General features: G+C 34.8%; 1 protein-coding gene across 4 annotated transcripts in view; it reads right to left on the bottom strand.

Annotated features, from left to right (window-relative positions):
• Nucleotides 1–17,647, bottom strand: part of LOC145673164 (cellular tumor antigen p53-like) — a 45,072-nt gene extending 27,425 nt beyond the window's left edge. Inside the window, exons 1-4 of one of the 4 annotated variants that reach the window (XM_081742599.1) lie at nucleotides 17,392–17,647; nucleotides 9,774–9,874; nucleotides 5,721–5,772; nucleotides 1,813–2,064 (exon numbers count right to left, since the gene is read on the bottom strand). In XM_081742599.1, coding sequence (XP_081598725.1) covers nucleotides 1,813–2,064; nucleotides 5,721–5,772; nucleotides 9,774–9,850 — 381 coding nt within the window. In that variant the 5' untranslated portion in view covers nucleotides 9,851–9,874; nucleotides 17,392–17,647. Of the gene's footprint in view, nucleotides 1–1,812; nucleotides 2,065–5,720; nucleotides 5,773–9,773; nucleotides 9,875–17,209; nucleotides 17,232–17,340 lie in introns of those variants that run through there. The other 3 variants (XM_081742596.1, XM_081742597.1, XM_081742600.1) reach the window with 3 other exon arrangements.
• Nucleotides 17,648–19,594: the final 1,947 nt, after the last annotated feature.

Below are 19,594 nucleotides of genomic sequence, written 5' to 3' on the forward strand. Positions count from 1 at the left end.
AAAGGAAATTTTATTTATCTTATTTATCCATTTACAAATCTTATTTTATAAAAAATAAGGAAGCTAAATTAAATCAAGGCAATGTAACAGTGGACAAACAATGAGATCATTAAATATGAGAAAAAGAAGAATTAATATTTTAAAGTATGTATTAAGTCTCAAAAATGGACCGCAACATTCAATCCAGAGAAGTTTTTATACATTAAAAAAAGGAACATTATTTTACTTGTTTATTTTCGTGTTTCGTTCTGCTGTTTGTTTGTAATTAAATGCTCCTATTTAAAACTCAGGCAATATGAGATTGGATCTACAATTTCACGTGGATTAGAATCACGTATTCTCTTTTTTCCACCGGAGATGGGAAATAGAGACATGTATATAAGATGCGCATGTGCACGTCATTTCCGTGTTATTGCTCACGTGAACTCGATCACTCGTTTAGTGTTTATCTTCACTTTTCAGTATGAAGGTGTGACAGAGTGAGCTTACAATTTAACGTGGGTTCTGCAGCACTTCCATGTACTTCCAAATGTAATTCTATTTAGTAATGAGAAAACTAAGAAATGAGTACTGAAATCTGGAATTGTATTGAGCTTCTATACATATGAGAACTATCTACCTATCAAATACAATATTCCCAAAATGTGGTGCCATTTGCTCCCTCAAAACTGTTCAACTTGTTTAAACGTAGAAGAATAGTAACGATTTCTAAATTAGAATAATAAAATCATTTACCTTGGATGCGATGAATTATTTACTTTCCCTACTATATTTCGTTCCACTGGAAAAATCTTCAGGTATTTGTATTCAGAATAACAAGTTGACTGTTTGTTTCACATCCTGCAGTCTCTTCTATACTACAGAAAACTAAAATCCATTTCAGCAGCACTTAAGAGGCCTCATCCCAGCGAAATTAAAATACCGCTAATTTTACAGTAATTATGTGATATCTTCAAATAGATAAAAGATAATCGAAATGTGGAAGAAGAGCGCCCTAGACAATATCATTTAACATGTCAATATCAATACCGTTATCACGACTCACTTATCTGCTTTGAATTGCCAGCCATTTTGAAAATCGGCATTTATTTTCGCGTTTCTAAACGGCTGAAAACGGAAAGCCACTAGGTGACTTGTGATAACGGTGGTACCTCACGCAAATAAATATTGTCTAGGGCGCTCTTGTTCCACATTTCAATTATCTTTCATCTATTTGAAGATATCACATAATTACTGTAAAATTAGCGGTATTTTAATTTTGTCGGGATGAGGCCTCTTAACGAAGGAAGAAAGTAATATCAAGAAACTTGCAAGAACATAACTATTAAGCAATTTTCGGCAGACTGCGATACTACAATGTATACAAAATTTGTGTTGCCAAACGTAGTTAGTGACTGAAATTATCACTATTGAATGGTAAAAATTAACTAAATTTCTTCAAATATTTGTTATTCAATTAAGACGATTAGAATTAATAGTTTGATGGTTATTCCCATATTATAGAATAATCCCATTCTTTATTAAGACCACCTTTGTTCACATTTAATTTTGGATCGTTGGCCTTAATAAAATAAGATTCGTGAATTATTCTTCCAAAAAACGAGGACTTTCTGAAAATGTTTCCTGTCAAATGAAATAGGAAACAAACTACAGCAAGAAAAGGAAATAATTCATAGATTTCAAGATAAATTGTTGTGTTAATATTCAACTCATATTTATTTTACTTTATTTTCTATAAACAATCAAGGACTGAAAATGAAATAACGTTGTGGAATTGTGCGTTTCTAAATCATTTTTAGCAAATTAACTTACCTGCAACGATTTTGTACTAGCACCAAATCCAGATAAACTCAAACGGAAGTCGTAGGGACCTTCCCAAGTATCAATGCATGGGAGAGTTTCCATTGATCCGTAGTTTGAATCTGGCATTTGTCTTTCAGGCACCTCATTCACTGGTATAAGAGCAACAGAATTTGCATCTACGCCAGGCCACAAGGGATCGGCACTTTGACTATTCATGCCTTTGCCATTTACAAGAAATGCGTATTCTGCAGGTACATAAGCCTAAAAATAATGAGAAAGAATTCTTCATTTACTTTATTTTACATAATATAATCATTCATAATCATACGAAATCGTTGATCAAAGCTTTAAAAGAACATCACAAAAGCTTAAAATGTATTAACTCTTTATGTTGCAGAGTGCACCTTCTTTCCGCTTTTCTTTTATTTTCACTTTTCTTGCCATGTTCTCCGAATGAGAAATACGATGGACAACTATAACCATATACACACCAGGGTGAATTGATTTAAATCAGTCTGATTTAAATCACGATTTAAATCACTTGATTTTTTAAATAAAAATCGTTGATTTAAATCAAATTCCGAAATAATTTAAAGTGAAAACAAGTAAATTCCCGTTTCTGTTCTGTTATTTCGATTATGGAAGATGATAATCATAATACAATGAGAATAAAATGTACAATATGTACAGCATATGAAAACAAGTGTCATGCAGAGGATGATTAGGGAAAATCCCGTTTTGAACGGGTAACAGGGCAATCCTGTTTTCTTCTCTTCATAACATAGGGTTTATATTGTAAATCGTTAACTATTCCAACGGGGAAATCACCATCGACATTTAAGACGAAGATTCTTTTGTGTGCGCGTCTATATATTTGTTCCCAGATAATAGGGTGTATTTAGAAGTGTCCTATTCCCTCTCCGAATTTTTTTTAGATTTTATAACGGCAAAATTCATGTATTTCATGCCTCAAGCTAGTTACAATTTCCTTTAAAATATGCCCCTGCCAAATATAAGTAACTTTTGTGGGGGGAAAAAGTGTCACTTTGATAAGCGTTCCTGTACTTTTTCCTTAACGCTTAACCTTTTAAATTATATCACCTATTTTTAGGTGATAGGATAAAATCTCCATTATTCGATTAAAATAGTACCAATAAAGCTTTTTACTTCGTTTTTTCAGGACTAAAGGCATTGTAGAGCACGTTACATATGCTTTCATGCCTCTCTGCGTCGAGACATGGGATGTGGTGACGTCATAAATTAAAAAAAAAATATTTTTGTTGTGCCTATTTTTACTATTTTTTGGCGGGCCTAAATTTTGCATTCAGAAGACTGAAATTCTGCACACTCGTTCAGTGCACCCTTAGTATTTTTCAGATGATTTCAGATTTCTGCGTGAAAGCAGGGGGGGGGGGGGAGCAGAGAGTCAAAAATGTAAAAAAAAAAATGGATATTTTTAACAAAAAATAGCTTTCTTCGCGATTTTCCCGCCTAAGATCTAGACATGTGAATGGTACCATCTGGAAGGCTGTTCTATTCTGAAGAGAATGATGTACGAACCATGATCTTCGGATAAATAGGGATGTCTCAGGAAACTGTTACCTGAAATCCTGTTTTATACGGGAATCTGGGGTATTTGGGGATGATATTTTTCGCGGGCTTACTTTTGCATCTAGAAGTTTGAAATTTTGGACACTCCCTCACTGCACCCCTTAGTATTTTTCAGATTTGTTTCAGATCTTTGCCTTTAAACAGAGGCGGTACAGAGGGGTAAAAAGTAAAAAAAAAGGGATATTTCTTAACAGAAAATTCCTTTTTTCGTGATTTCCCAGCGCCAGATAGCCTGAACGATGAAGACATTTGAATGCTACCGTTTGAAACTCTGTTTTATTCTGAAGAGAATAATGTACAAATCATGATTCTAGGATAAATAGGGATGTCTGAGGAAATTTTTATATTACATCCGGGTCATCTGGGGTATTGTGGGGATGTTTGTAGCTCATTGTTAAATATTTTTCCTGCCCTTACTATTCAAGATAGAAGCTTGAAATTTTGTACAAATATTTAGTACACCCTTAGTATTTCCCAGTTGATTTTGAGATCTGTGCGTTAACATAGGGGAGTCGAGAGGGGATCAAAATTTGGAAAAAAAAAATCAGAAAAAACCGACTTCTCTCAAATTTTTTTGCTTCAGGGACATGATAGGCAAAACGTGAATGTTACCGTTTTAAAGGCTGTTCTATTCTGAAGAGAAGGAGGTATGAACCATGATCCTAGGATAAATAGGGATGATGCTTGACTGAAAGTCTATAATTTACCAAAAGAAGCCATAATTTAAAATCGTTAAGAAACATTGTTTGGGACTGATATAGGTTAACGATTAGGGATTAATTCAAAATTCAACCCCAATACTTTCACTTAACTGGCATAATTGGCATTTAATACTAATTCGTAATGCTTTTTCTTCAGTTCGCGACTTGTATTATACGAGGAGAAAGATTTGATTTAAATCAAAAAAATCGATTTAAATCAAAAAAATCATCAAAAATGATTTTTTTTAAAAAAATCATGATTTTTTTCCACCCTGATACACACACATCTTATCCTTGTAAAATTGATCTTGAAATTATGTATAAAACCACATATGGTAATGGGCATTGCTACGCATGGAGGAGACTTTTAACATTCTTCTCTATTGAGTGGCATGTTAAACTGGCTATACAGTTACTTTTTTCTTTGAAAGTTGTTGTATATGTGAAATCAAACTGAAAATCGTTAAGGTTGGATATACACATATACATATACTTGTCCCTCTAAATTTAAACATCTTCTGCTGAATCATGTAAAATAGAAAATTCGAATGTTAACAATGTTTAATGTGTATATTTGCGAATTAGAAATACGTATAATATCTAGGTAACCAGCCAACATATAACAAAAATGATAAGAGATTGTGAGAAACAAGATTTATTTACTCGATTTAGTGCTCTAAAAATAGATACCATTTATTTAAAAAAGAAGGGGCAGAAATTAACCACTTCCGGTTTAGCGTTGATAGCTACAGAGTATAAACGATAACAGATGGCGAAATGCGGATCTCTGCAATCAATTACACGTATCCAGATTTTACTCCACTTTAATTTTTCTACTAAAACAGAAAGTCTGGGTTTGATTTCTAGTCGCAGAGCACCAAAAAATGTAATCTTACATTCATTCATTTTGTTCAATCACTCGTCATAAGCATAAAGGGCATAAACGTGGGACATTAAAAAAATTCATAACTTTTCTCATTTTTCTCTCATCACTTCCGGTTTTAATATCACTTAAGAAAATATATAATACAAACAACGCACGGTATGCACTGCTGTTATATAATTTAATTTTTTTAACCCACTCCTAGGTATATATAGTCACACATATATAAGTTTCTCTCTTTATTATTCCTTCTCCCTCTTATAGTCTTATTAGTCAAACAGCCCCACTAAACTATCTCCATTTCTAGAGTGACACTATCACGTGACCGCATTACAATGTAGTGCCAAGCTAAATGTTTCACAGTCACTTCTCTGTTCTTAGATTTTTTCTTCTCTCTAACTGAAGTTTATAGCGAAAGACATAACTACTTACTTTCTAGTTTCTAGTCATGTCTAGTCTAGTCTATTCTGAAGCAAACCCTCGAATATAAATATACGAAGTATAAATAAAAGAACTTACTTGATAGTTATGGACAAAAATACAGGAAAAGTAAATAGCTTTCAATGTTTCAAGAGAGTTGCTTCATCCTCAGGACACAAAATATAAAAGAGAAAGAGAGAAAAGAATGTGGAGTCAGAAGTAGTGGCCAGCCATTGCATAAAATACAGTAAAAAAATAAATAAATACAAATATCATATTCAGAATCAATCGTTTCGACTTACAGTATATAAACCAGTATCTTCGATATCACTTGGCAACCCCTCTGGAAATGTTCTGGAATAAAAAGGAACAATCAGTATTTTGTTAAAACTACAAATCCATTTTACATTTATTTGTGACTAATTAAAAATTATTTCTATTAAATTATTTCTATTTTCCAGCTGCAAAATATAAAATACTTACTTGTACTTAAGATAGATTTTGATTAGTGATCGGTTCATACATCGAAAATTGTATATTTTAGCAATACCGCATCTTAAACATACACACTGAATTCACAGGGTGGGTCAAAAAGGACTTCACAGCTTTGAAAGCACATAGAAATTTATTGACAAACGAAAGAGAGGTGTCAATTTGTATTAAAACACTTCAAGTTTAACAAGTGGAATTTTGGTTCGATGTGACTGCCGTTGGTGAAGCGGCAAACAATCCCACCGGAACTCAATTTCTTCCCACACTCGTTCCAGCTGATCGGGCGTTAACTTCTGCAACGACAGCGTAGATGCGTGTAACGGACCGTTTCAGCGTTGTTCATTTTATTTCAATGTTGACGGTTGAATGTTTGGTTTATGTTTATTCAATATGCTGACGTTATGTCTATCTGCGCTGTTGGGTTTAGGTTTTCTACTGCTTTGTTCATTTTATTTCAATGTTAATGTCAATATGCCGACGTTATGTATATCTGCACTGTTGGGTTTAAGTTTACTATTTGTTAAGTACCTCATGTTTATATTGTAAAATTATTTTTCTGATATAAATAATCTTTGAACATTTTTGTAATTAAGTTTAAAGAAGAAGAAAGTAAGTGAAGATATATAGTGTATTGTCTTAAAACAAGACTATTAAGTAATTTTGAAAAATAATTTTGTGCAATTTTAAATCACAAAATAATCTAAAGATATAAAACTACAATTATTTATTCTTCTGCTTTTTATATTTTATGAAAGGGATTTATTGCCAGAAAGTTTAAAGTAAAAAAAAATGATGCATCTGTAAACGAACGTTCTCCGGAATCTACAGGTAACATTAGTTGTAAGAAAATACATCGGAACACATCTTATGAGGGCACACCGTCTTGTTTCCGAATCTGTAACTTAGAAGGAGTACAACATGCGGTTTCTCAGGTTTGCAAGATTGCCTGGTAAAGGCCGAACATACACTCGATCTTTAACAAAATCCCACAGGAAGAACTCTATAGATACAAGTCTGGGGAGCGAGGTGTCCATACAATTGGACCAGTACGGACAATCCACCGACGTGGGAATCGAATATCAAGGAAATCTCGACCTTTCTTGAGGAAATAAGGGTGGTGCGTCGTCTTGCTAGTAGTAATAAGTCACGTCTTGTTGTTGTTCGTCTTCATCTATCTGAGAAATTAAAAAAAAAAAAAAAAAATCAAATACCAAGATACACGATACCAGAGACAGTGCTCTCAATGACGAAAGAAGGACCGTACACTTTAAACTTCTTAAAGGTACAAAACACGTTTACCTTTGGACAGTTACGAACGTGTTCAATGGTTTGAAGTGGGTTTTAATTGCCCCTGATTCTATAGTTGTGGGTGTTCACCATGCAACTGATATGAAATGTACTCTCATTGCTGAAGATAATTGTGATAAGAAAATGTCTCGGCTTCCTCTATCCGATCCAACATTTTCACACGAAATTCTCCACAAGCAACCTTATCTACGTCAGTAATTTATTGTACCATCGTAAAACCGTATGGTTTCAAGTGTAAATGTTTACGTAGCAGTCGCCAAACTGTGGAATGCCTGTCTTGTCAGACACACGCCGCGTGGATTTTTTGGGACTATGGGCAAAGCCTTCCCTAACCTGTTCGACAACAGCAACAACAACGGACGGACAACCTGGTGATTTCAGATGACGAAGAGAACAACCAGTCTCAACAAAGTTCTTGTACCAGCTGTAAATTGCAGTCCTGCTTGGAGGTTTCTTACCTTATCCAGTACGAAATCTACGCTGAACAGCTGTTGCAGAGTTCGTTTCATGAAATAATAACACACAACGAGCACGCTTCGCAGCAGTGAAAGTCGCCATTTTAAGAATGCACTACGGTGGCACTCGCGTGACGGAATATGGTACTACGGCAGTACGCGAGTCAAAATTGAAGTGTTTTGCTACAAATTGCCATCTATATCGATTCTCTAAGTTATTTCAATACGTTTTTATACGCTTTCGAAGTCCTTTTTGACTCATCCTCTATAGATAGGTATGTTCAAAAACGCATTTCGTTTTGTAAATTTTCATTTTCGTACTAGAGGCTTTTGAAGGAAGTCACATTGGTAAAAATGAAAATTTTATCGCTACAATTGAAGGAAAAATAACCTTACATATATACTAAATCTTGAGTTGAGTTCAGTTGATTTTGAGATTAACCTCTCGTTCAGCAGCGAGACTATATGAGACTTGGACCTATTGATTAACGTGGAATCCAAACCACATGAGCTCCCACCGGTAATCGAACCTGAGTCTCCCACGCCAGCTTGTACTGGTAAGATTTTCATTTTTACCGATGGGGCTTCCCTCGGGAGCCACCACTGTATTTTTTTCCTGTTACACTTAATGAAGTTACTTATTCCTTCAGGTATTAACTAACTTCCAGATACAGCTGGATACAATTTAAAGTGGAAACGTTAATAGAAAATACTAGGAAAAGAATATTTAGAAACAAGTCAATCAGGATCACATATTTACAGAAACCATTCATGTTATAAGAACTAGGAAATCTGGAGAAAACCTGTCGGGATAGCCAACCGCAGAAATTGAACCTAGAATTCCTTAATTATGAAAACTGAATGCAACCGCTTTCCTAAGACTTTTCATTAAATATTTTAGTGTTTTAATTTTACTTTGATTTTTTTCCTTATAAATTAGGAACTTCCATGTATCTTAATTTTAAAATATGTATCAAATATTCAGTTTTATTCATGGGCAAATTGATTCCTAAACTTGTTAAGGTACATTAAATGGATTTTGACTTAAGACAAATATAGTTACTTCAACTTTGATTATGGAAGTTTACATAAACTTATTTCCGAATTATTATTAATAATAGTATAATTTTCGGCAAATTATAATAGTAATACAGCAAATTATGGATGCGTTAAAATATTACATAATACTTTTGATAAAGTGGATAGTTTCAAATATCTAGGATCAATGTTAACATACGAAAATCATATTCACGAAGAAATTAAATGTCGACTGAAAGCAGGAAATTCGTGTTACTATTCGGTTCAAAATCTCTTGTCGTCGCGAAGTCTGTCGAGAATTTGAAGCTTAAAATATACAAAACGATAATCATGCCTGTTGATCTGTATGGTTGCCAAACATGGTCACTTACTCTGAGGGAAGAACATAGACTGAAAGTATTTGAGAACAAGATCCTGAGACGAATATTCGGACCCAAGAGGAACGGGAATGGGGAATGGCGGAAACTTTATAACGAGGAACTACATAATTTATATGGTTTACCCAACATTGTTAGGGTCGTCAAGTCTAGGAGGCTTAAATGGGTAGGTCATGTAGCTAGAATGGAAGAAAGTAGAAACGCTTTCAAAGTCTTGACTGGAAGATCAATCGGAAAACGACCATTAGGAAGACCTAGGTGTAGATGGGAGGACAATATTAAGATGGATCTCGCAGAGATTGGAATACAAAGTAGAAACTGGATGCAGTTAGCTAAGGATAGAAGTCGGTGGAGAGCTTTTGTGAACGTGGCATTGAACCTCCAGGTTCCATAGGTCATAGAGTTAGTTAGTTAGTTAATAGTATAATTTTCTATTAATAACAAAATCTGTTCTTTTCCACTCATAAATTTTCCTTTTATTTCAAAGATCATCTTACGATTCGACCCTACTCCCGTCAACTGGGCAAGTGGTCTGGTAGACAAACAGTGTGCATGGATTTTCTCGGGGTGCCCCGTTTTCTCCCACTTTCTTCATCCCAAATCATTGTCCACCTCATGATCACCATCTCCCTTAGCCTAATCGTGCATAATCGTGAAACATCAAACTAAAAAAGTCACTACTCACTCTCTGATACACTGGTCTGGGTCATCGAAAAATTTCAGGTTTTCCTGACTGCTAGTGGACAAACGGTCCTCCTCCATTTTTGCAGAAGTTTCTTAAGTGATCTGTAAAACAATGATGACAATTTATTAACTCATTTTACAATTATCAGGAAGAAACTTCACTGATATTTACACATTAGAGTAGGATAGGTAGTAAGCCATCAGATACAGTGTTCCTCTTGCATTTTGTATCAGAAAATGAAATTTCTTATTTGCTTGACGCAGATCCAGAATTTGGACAGAGGGGTGTTACACTTTACCCATTGTAAAGTACATCATATGTTATCCTATGTAAATGCGTAGCCCACAAAGGACGGCTGTACCCTGTTGGGTCTATGGGATCATCATTTATAACGTCCAACCGTGATACGGGAGAAAAGCGAAACTACACGAAGCAACTATAAGGAGGGGGGACATCTTTGCAAGTATTAAACAGAAACACACAACTAACAGTGTTATCAACCCAATACAAAGTTACGATTTTTCAAATGGAGCTAGTTAGATTATTACATATTTCAAATTAACATGTCAAACGAAAACTTAAAATACCACATTTATTATTCATTGATACAAAGAATGTTATAGTATCGCAAACATCCAAAGTTTTGGAAGCATCTATTAAAAGGAGATGGGTAGGATATTGCACATTGAAAAGTACCCTTGCGTTGAATGTCATGGTATGGCTTGTTTTGAATGAATAGGAACGAAGTAACAAGAGCTTAAAAAATTAAATTTTTCGAAAGGTTTTATTTCGAAAACATTCTTAGATAAGTATCATACCTAGTCACTTGTATGGCTTGCAATTGGAAATAAATCATGTTTCCGTTTACAGCACTTTGGTATCGGGAAGGTTATAGAACACAGCCCCCCCCCCCTTCCCTATACAGTGCGCGCGGAAAGTATTGACGCCGAAAGCTTAGTGTAAATATATTTTGCGTTTTTACACACCATCCGCGTACTTCTTTAATGACACCGCGTAAAGTATTGTTGCTCGCTGGTAGGAAACACCAGCCTGTTGCGTTACTTGCTGTAGAGTAACAAGTTTCAATTTGCTCTGGTGGATCGACAGGATTACTTGGAGTGTGCGCATGCTCTTGGTATTTCATGTAATTTTGATGCTGCTCTATGTGTGTTGCAGTCTTATTTCTTTGTGACAAGATGCCTTACTGCGTTGTGATGCCTGGTGAAACTGAGGCAGTGATTGCCCTGTTTAAAGCTGGTAAAAAATCAGATATCTTTAGGCAAGCGGGTTTGAAGCTGAGAACTGTACAGCATTTGGTGAAACGTTGTAAGGAGGAAAGAGAAGTCAAACTGCCCCGTCCAAAACCAAGTCTGGTAGGTCTAGGAAAGTGTCTCAAAGAATGCTAAAGATCATGAAAAGGTAGCTGCAGAAACAACCTTCTTTAACAGCTAGGGAATTAAAAGAAAACAATCCTGCATTGCTCGGTGATGTGTCCCTACAGATGGTGCAGGAGAAAATTCATGATAATTTAGGGCTACCAAGTTACAGAGCTCCTGGAAACGCCTTCTTACAGAGGATCATCGTAAGAAAAAACTGGCTTTCTGTAAAAGAAAAGAAAAATATTTGGATTGTTAATGACTGGAAAAAAGTGTTGTGGACTGATGAAGCCACGTTTTTCGTTAGTGGCACTGGCTGCCAGCGAATGTACCGTCTTCCTGGTGATGATTCCACCCTTCTTCAGCACACATCTCCATCTGTAAAACACCCTGCCACTATCATGGTCTTGAGTTCCTTTAGTTATGGTGGTGTAAGAGAGTTAGTTACTCTCCCTAGAAACCAGACTATGAATCAGTTTCTTTATTTTTTCAAATCCTTGTCATACAGCCAAAAGTGTGGTATCTTGGCTTAAGTATGCTTGTGTCTCATTTTTTGAAGATTGGCCAGGGTATAGTCCAGTCTTATACATCACAGAGAACCTATGGTCTGTCATGAGGAGACGTTTACAGGGCATGGATATCTCTACATTGCCTCTGCTGGAAGCTGCCATCAGGGAGCTTTAGAACAATTAGCCACTTGTTACCCTCCAAACTTTCGTCTTGAGTGTTCCAAAGCTACTGAAAGCATCCAAGAAGACGAAAGGAAGTCCAACAAAATACTGACTCATAAGTATTCTAACTTTTATTTTGTAAAAATGTGTTCGGTGTCTTTTTATTTGTGGTTCTAGCTTTCACTTGCGTCGAGTCAATACTTTCCGCGTGAACTGTAGGTTAGTAGCTAAGTTGGTTCCTTTCTGTACCGAAATTTAATATTTAATTCACACAGTATTGCCGAGCGAGCGTTAGCGAGTGAATGCGGATTAGAGCTCCGCAGGGAACGTTGTTTTCTCTTTATTACAGCTAAATAGGAAGGGGGACCTGTGTTCTAGAACCTTGCCTTCGCTATCTCCCAAACCGTTCCAGAGATACGATAAACATTGATGAAGTTCGCAACACTGCTGAAAATAGCGTATTTCTGGAAAATATTTAAAAAGTTTGTTGTTTTCCTTCTGTTTTATAGCATTACAGCAATAGCTCTTAGTAGGAGTAATCACAAGAAGTTCTCGCAATTACATGATTTAAGCATTGTTGCAAACTTCAGAGCAATGCTTTTAATAATTTGTTTGCCAATTGCAAAGCATCCAAGTAACTAGATAAATTATACTTATTATCATGGATAGCTGGTTTAAACCGAGGTAGTTTAAACCAGCTGGTTAAAAAATAAATTTTAAAAAATACTGGTTTAAACCAGAAAACGAAAAATGTTCGTAAAAGTGTAAGTGTTCATAAAATCTTGATGAACACACATTTGTGGGTTATCACATTTCACTCCCGTATATTATTCGTATTATACTCAGACCTAACTTCCCCATTCATTACTCAAAGAGATTATACTACAAAAGCAACTTTTTTTTTTAAAATATATAATTTTATGAATGTTTTTTTTTGTGATTTTTTTATAGTTTGTTATTATTGTTATGCAATTGCAATCAAAGAAATTCTAAATATTGTTTCGTTTTAATAATGTTTACTATTGATAAAATACATTGAAATGCCGTACTTTGGGGGGAGGGGGTATACAAACCCCACGGGAGGCATTTATTGAAATCAGAAGTATCTTTTGTAACTATTTATGTATAAATGGGTCAGAGCCAAACTGGACCCAATAATTCGTATCTTTATTCACTTTTCTTACTGATATGCAAATTAAGTCGCTGTATTTCTTTAACTTGGACTAATAAAAGTCGCAGTGAACTAACTTGGACTAAATTAGTTCTTCCGTACTCTGCAGTACTCTGAAATTGTCCATATGTAACTCTGTATAATGGTTTCACTTGTGCAACTGATTATCTTTTTTCCTTCTGAAATGACTCTTGACAATTATATTAACAAGTATGTAAAGATTAGTACAACGGATTTTTTTATCTAGAGTCCTTCGTGAATGGGTCGGCAGACGTATCGCATTTGTGGCCAATTAGTCCTGGTTCCGAGTTCAAACGGGGGACAATTTCTCTCGGATGTAAGCAGAGAAGCGGTTTGGATTCCACTTTGGGCTTATATGACCCCTTCTAGCATAACCCGGTTGTTGCATAATGACACCAAGGCGAAAAAAAAAAAAAAAAAAAAACTTGTTTCTGTCCATATGTGGTGTAAGTACATAGAGCAAATTATTTAAACAAAAAAAAAAAAAAAAAAAAACGGGTTTAAACAAAAAAAAGTTTTTTTTTTTTTTCAATAAAAACCATGGTTTTTGCCAACCCTGCTTATTATTATAGATGTAGAATGGACGCATTGGTTGCATTAAAGGGTGCAGAATGACTTTAGGAGAACTGAGTACCACATATAGCATAAAAACTGCAGTACATAAAACACGAATTATCTAGAAAACACAACCCAATTGTGGTCACTTAAAAGCATAAATACTATCTAATCGAGTCAGAGCAGGAGCGGCAGCGATTGTGAATATACGCATAAATGATAGTGAAAAAATACTTTATATGGCATAAAACACATGCTTCGTGTGTAGCACAGCTCTGCGACACACTTTATATATTGTCTTTACATAGCACTTCACTTCATCATGACTTTCTTATGGAGTATTACGTGGTAAGAAACAAACTTTCCAGTTTGTACTTCTACCTTCCTATACATATGAGGTAAGATCCCGATATAATTTGATTATACTTAAGTACAATCCTACTGTGAAATCGAGTAACATATTTCTTTCGTGGATTTAACAAATTTATGGCCTTATAAAATGGGATAGCACTCAAAATTTTGTCCCATTTCACTACATTTGGTTCAGATGTAATTCTGCTCTTATGTTTCCGCTCCACATTTCTGTCTTTCCCTCCATTACTTCAGCATACATGTCTTAGGTTAGCTAATAAGACAATGAGTTTGAAACATTGTAATATTGTGCTCTATTGCCTGTTTAGCAAATATTGCATCAATTCGAGAATTCATATAGTTCCGAATTTAAACTTCGTTTTTCTCCCTAATTAATCATCTTACATTGATGACCTTGCCCAATGTTTAGTTGATGGGTGCCAGCCGTTCTTTCGATTTGAAAAATGTTAAAATTTCACTAAATTCTGTTAATATTATGTTAAGATTGGTATTTTCAATCCTTCGCTAAACATTCCCTTCCCCCCTTTCATATAAACATTTTATCATCATTTTATTACCTTCCTTGTTACTCTCATTCTGACATTTCGTCTCATTTTGTTCATTCCTCCGTAAATTTTGTATTTCCGGGCCGCCATCTAAATCCCAATAAAATATATATACAAAAATCACAATAGTCTTGCAAGAATAGGATATTAATTATTTGAACCCCTACTTGATGAATTTCTGGTATTTTGCTGATCACCTAGCACCATATAACAGGTGTTTTTACAACGTTAAGGTGGAAACGTAAAGAAATAAAGAAAATCTTGAGAGAATTAAATTTAGAAAATACTGCTCGTGCCCAGAAACTTGATTCAAATTTGCTTCACTTAAGCAAAGATTTATTGCCCTGTACAAATTCTTCGCATATAAAGATAATACTTATTCTCAGTTATGTCCATAGGAATAAGCATTCACAGCTCTGCAGAGCCGTCAAGGTTAAGTTTTGGTACACAATTTGAAATACTTGTTGAAAAATTAAAATTCTTTAATTTCCTTATTCCTCCCCAAATAATTTGAGCTGGGTAACATGGCATTACCTCATTTATCATAAATAAAATGCAAGTGGGGCACCAGAAGCCATTTCTAAAGCTACAATTCTTTTACGATTTGCGTATAAATACGGCGTCCAATTTAGAGCGTAAAACTACAGCGCAAACCAACATGTGCTAGGTAGCCACCACAAAACCACGAATGCTATATAACAGAGTCGGAGCAGGGCGAAGCTGTTGGCCCCGTACGGGGGAAAGTGTCCGAAGGAAGCAGGTGCGTCAGCGACGGCGAGTATACGAGTAAGTAAGCGAACACAATTGGGATTTGGCAATGACACAAGTTTCATTAGCATTTGTCATGGTTTTACACTAGTAATGCTCCACTTGTAAACATAAAATACTGCGCCTGTTCACAGCAGATATACATCGCCGGTGAAAATAGTATCTAATACAGTCATATATTATTTACCGTAACGCACTTGTAATTATTTTACAATAGAAACCCGCCACTTATAAATCTAAAATGCAGCTTATTACTTTGTATTTAATTCTGCTGCCTGCAGAAATTTGTTCCTTATAGATACTTCTTTAAATGCTGAGTATTGAATTATACCTGTTAATTCGGTGCTGGTTTACTTTTGGCGCACCACATTTTGCAAGATTTACAGGTAAAATACTGCTGCTTATTACTTTGTACGAAAATACATTTATAAAGAAGAAATTTCTGCAAGCGATAGAATTATATATGAATATACCTGTATTTATGTTTGCAAGTGTAAGCTTACTAGTGTAAAATTCTTACAAGTATTTTAATACGGATAAAATAAGTGAGTGCATATGAAAGGCGGCTGTATTAGAAACTATTTTCCACCGGCGGTGTATCTCTACAGAGCTTACAGAAGTTGTATTTTATATTTACAAGTGGAGCGCTACTAGTATGAAACCATGACAAGTGCTATTGAAACTCGTGTTGGGTTAAGTTTAGAGTTGCCCCTCAGTTTATTATAAAAATGACGAAATTTACCGGAGAAATGAGGTAAGAAATTATGATTTGGAGTCCTTATGTGATGTTTAGATGTGTAAGGTTGGTAATAAAGTTAGGTTTAATACGAGGAAAGATGTGTGGAAGTTGTTACTATTCGCAAGACGCGAAAGATTTCATGATTCAGCAGCATGCTCATTTTATTTCGAGAACAGAACCCAACGAACCCCTGCGGGGGCTTCTATCCCGTTCCTACTACTACCCCTACTCCTACTCCTATTGCTATTACTACTTATACTATGGATCTGTACAATAAAATTGCACGTTTTAATGTCTTTACTGCTTTTTTGTAGGTTTGAAACTGGAGGGACAACTCTCAACTTAAGTCCTCGCATTAAAACCCACTCGTTCTCACTAAACTCGCTTATGCGTATACACATCTTCGCTGACGCGCCTGCTCCCTTCGGACGCATGTTCTCGCTGACTTTGAGGCATCCCATCTACATTCTCTCCTGACTTGGTTAGATAATTGGTGCCTTTTAGTGGTCACCTAGCACAGGTTGTTTTTTGCACTGTAGTTCTTACGCATGCATCCGGATTTCGTATTTATACACAATTCGTAAAAGAATTTTAATTTTTCAATAATTGCTTATGATAGGACCCCTTGAATTCTAAATAAACCATGTGAGATATTTTCATATCGTCCAACGCAAGTCATTTAGAAAACAATAAGAAAGAAATTAGTGAAATAATTCTTATTTTTTAACAATTATTTTGAGTGGTGCGCCAAAAATAAACCTGAACGGTTAATTCTCCAAAATGTGGTGTTTCAAAAATTAAGCACAACATGCAGAGGTTTAAGTTAATTGCATTTTGAACTATTAATCTCAGGACAAGTTCGAAACAGTACAGTTACTTAATGAAATCAGGTGCCAAATACAATAGGCGAACAGTGTTATGTCAATACAATACAGTGAAGCATGCAGCATTGCAAATTGGGAGTATGTTTAGTACAAGGGGTTCAGAAGCACGTAAAAACACAAAATTTACAGGAGAAATGAATGATGCAAGTACTTAGACGTAACATAACGTAACCTAATCTAACATAAACTAAGCTAATCTGAACTAACCTAAACTTACCTAATATTATAGAAATAAGCGAAATTCTATCACTTTTTGGAAAATTATGCGGGACCCCTACACTAATTTAACATAAACTAACCTAACCTAAACTAACCAAATGTGAAAAGAAGTTACCAAAATTGTAACATTTTTTTAGAGAAAAGACCCCTTCTGCTAAACATAGGCCTGCAAATTGTTATTAGCAACAGAAAATACAAACATCTTGGAACATTGTTGTCTTGTTTGCTTTCATTTTCTTTGGTTACCTTCTTTATTATTATTTACTGAAAACACGCACCTGTTGCCCATTCACTCACCAATCACATCATGGCCATAGTCTGTATTATATAGTTTATAATACCTAAGTCTTTTAATCTCGGAAATTATAAAAAAAATAATAAAAACAATAACAGAAAACAGATATTAGAACATAACTGTGAGAAAGAATTGCTTAAGGAGAAACTATCCTTTATATTTGGCGAAAGTTATGTGGACAGGACATTATTTATGAAATTGTAAATATAACACAAAGAGTGAGAAGAACTGCCGAATTTGCATCCTCTGCTCTGCTTCTGGGACTGGTTTGAATAATCGGTGTAGCCAAACCACACCTTAAGAAAGTAGCTAAACTACATGGGATCTAACGAAATTCTATAACGATAAATCTTCTAAAGTTATAGTCAGCCCTAAAAGTTTCATAAGGTAGTTTCACCAAAAGGTTAGTCCTCTACACTGTTTCTGAACATTTATGATTGGCATAAAAAAATATACCGGTACGTGACAATAGAGAAGGCATTTTTAAATATAAAACGCATATAGTAATTCTATTAAAATACAAATGCTGTAATACAGTTTTATAGTCTAAAACTATTAGACTCGAGCGTTAGATTCTAAGCGAGAATAATACAAGCAAGATAAATTGTGAAGTAGTAATGTAAGAACAACTGCAAACAATGATTAGTAGAATAGCAAGCCAAACGTTATATTGTTCTTATTCATATTTTTAATAGAAGTGCTAATTTTAAAAATATGTAAATCATAACACAGGCAAATTTCTAGAAATTGGAAATTATGAGTGCAGAGTATGGGGAAAAATTTATTTTCCTGGCTAATCGGCATCTGAAACATGGTTCGATTTAGCAACAAAATGGATTAATTGGCAACACTACAGGAACCGAAACATTCGCCGGCCGGTGCACAGTGGAGTATTTCAAACTAAAACCCGGACAAATGTCGAAAAAATAAAATTTGAAAAATGCATGAAATAAACTTTATTTCTTGTTTTCGATAACTGGCGGATCTTGTAAACATAAATTCCATTATTTAAATATGAAATGAACGTAAATAATAATTGCTGAAATCAATCAATTTTTCTGGTCATGCGAATTTAAATTAGTGTGCCCGCGTGTACAGTTTTTGAGGTATTAATTTTGGTAATTGTATTAAGGTAATTATCAACAAAAACTGTATTGTTTTAAAGGACATTGATAGAAGCTTTAACCTGATGATATGTTATTTTAGCTCTAAGTCTTGGTGGTTAAATATGTAATGAAATGTCAAGAGCATTTTGCAAGAAAAAAATACCGTATACCGCCTTATGCAGAGTCGTTTTGACGCGTGATTAGTGCCATACTAAAGAGTTCGACTAACATAAGTTTCCTGCAGTAGTCAGATCTTTCGTATGACGCTAATCTTACTTCAAAACGACTCTGAATAAGGCCCATAAAGTTTACAATTTAAGAAGTGTTTTTGTTTATGTTCTGAATCTATTATCAATGATTCCTTTTGCATTTAAAAGTTGAATCTTTTGTTAACTTAGTCCAAGAATAAAATTTTGCCCGAAATTGCTCCATTAAAAATAAAAATATATTTATAAATTATGCCTAATTTGGTTTTTACTTGAGTTCAGAAGGACTTACAGCAGTTTTCCGACATAAACCTATAGCTCATTCTTTAGTTGATTGAGTTTATACAGAAAAATTGAATTAATTTTTCAAGTAGGGTTTCATTCAATTAATTCTATAATAAATTACATTTACTGAAACTTTTAAGTTCATAAACTGCACCATGAATTGTGATGCATGAAGTTTGTTTTTGTTTGGATTGTCTGTCCTTCATGCAAGGATCAGGTTTTTCGAATCAATATTACACTTAGCCTACAAAATCCCTATTAAACAATGACAAGGGAAATCAGAAGAAGAGAAAACCATAGTTAAAGAGAAGAAGAAAAGAAATTCAAACCAGTGTCAGAGAAGTGATGGGGAGTTCCGCGGTGATAGTGATAGAGTGAACATCGCAGAAAGTGAGCTGCCGAAGAGGAAGTGGATAAAGTGAAAGACATTCATTAGATACCATTTACACTCATTACATCTAAACACGAAAACATCTATACACACTTTCAAACATTTTACACACAATCATTTCATCTATATTTCACTTTTTCCAATATTTTCACCCCGAACAACTGGGTAACTGGCCCTCTTCTTCCCGTTGGAACTCCTTCCCGATTATGACATTATA

This window comes from Thermobia domestica, chromosome 16, assembly GCF_964235325.1.
Source record: "Thermobia domestica chromosome 16, izTheDome1.hap1.1, whole genome shotgun sequence".
Classification (NCBI taxonomy): domain Eukaryota; kingdom Metazoa; phylum Arthropoda; class Insecta; order Zygentoma; family Lepismatidae; genus Thermobia; species Thermobia domestica.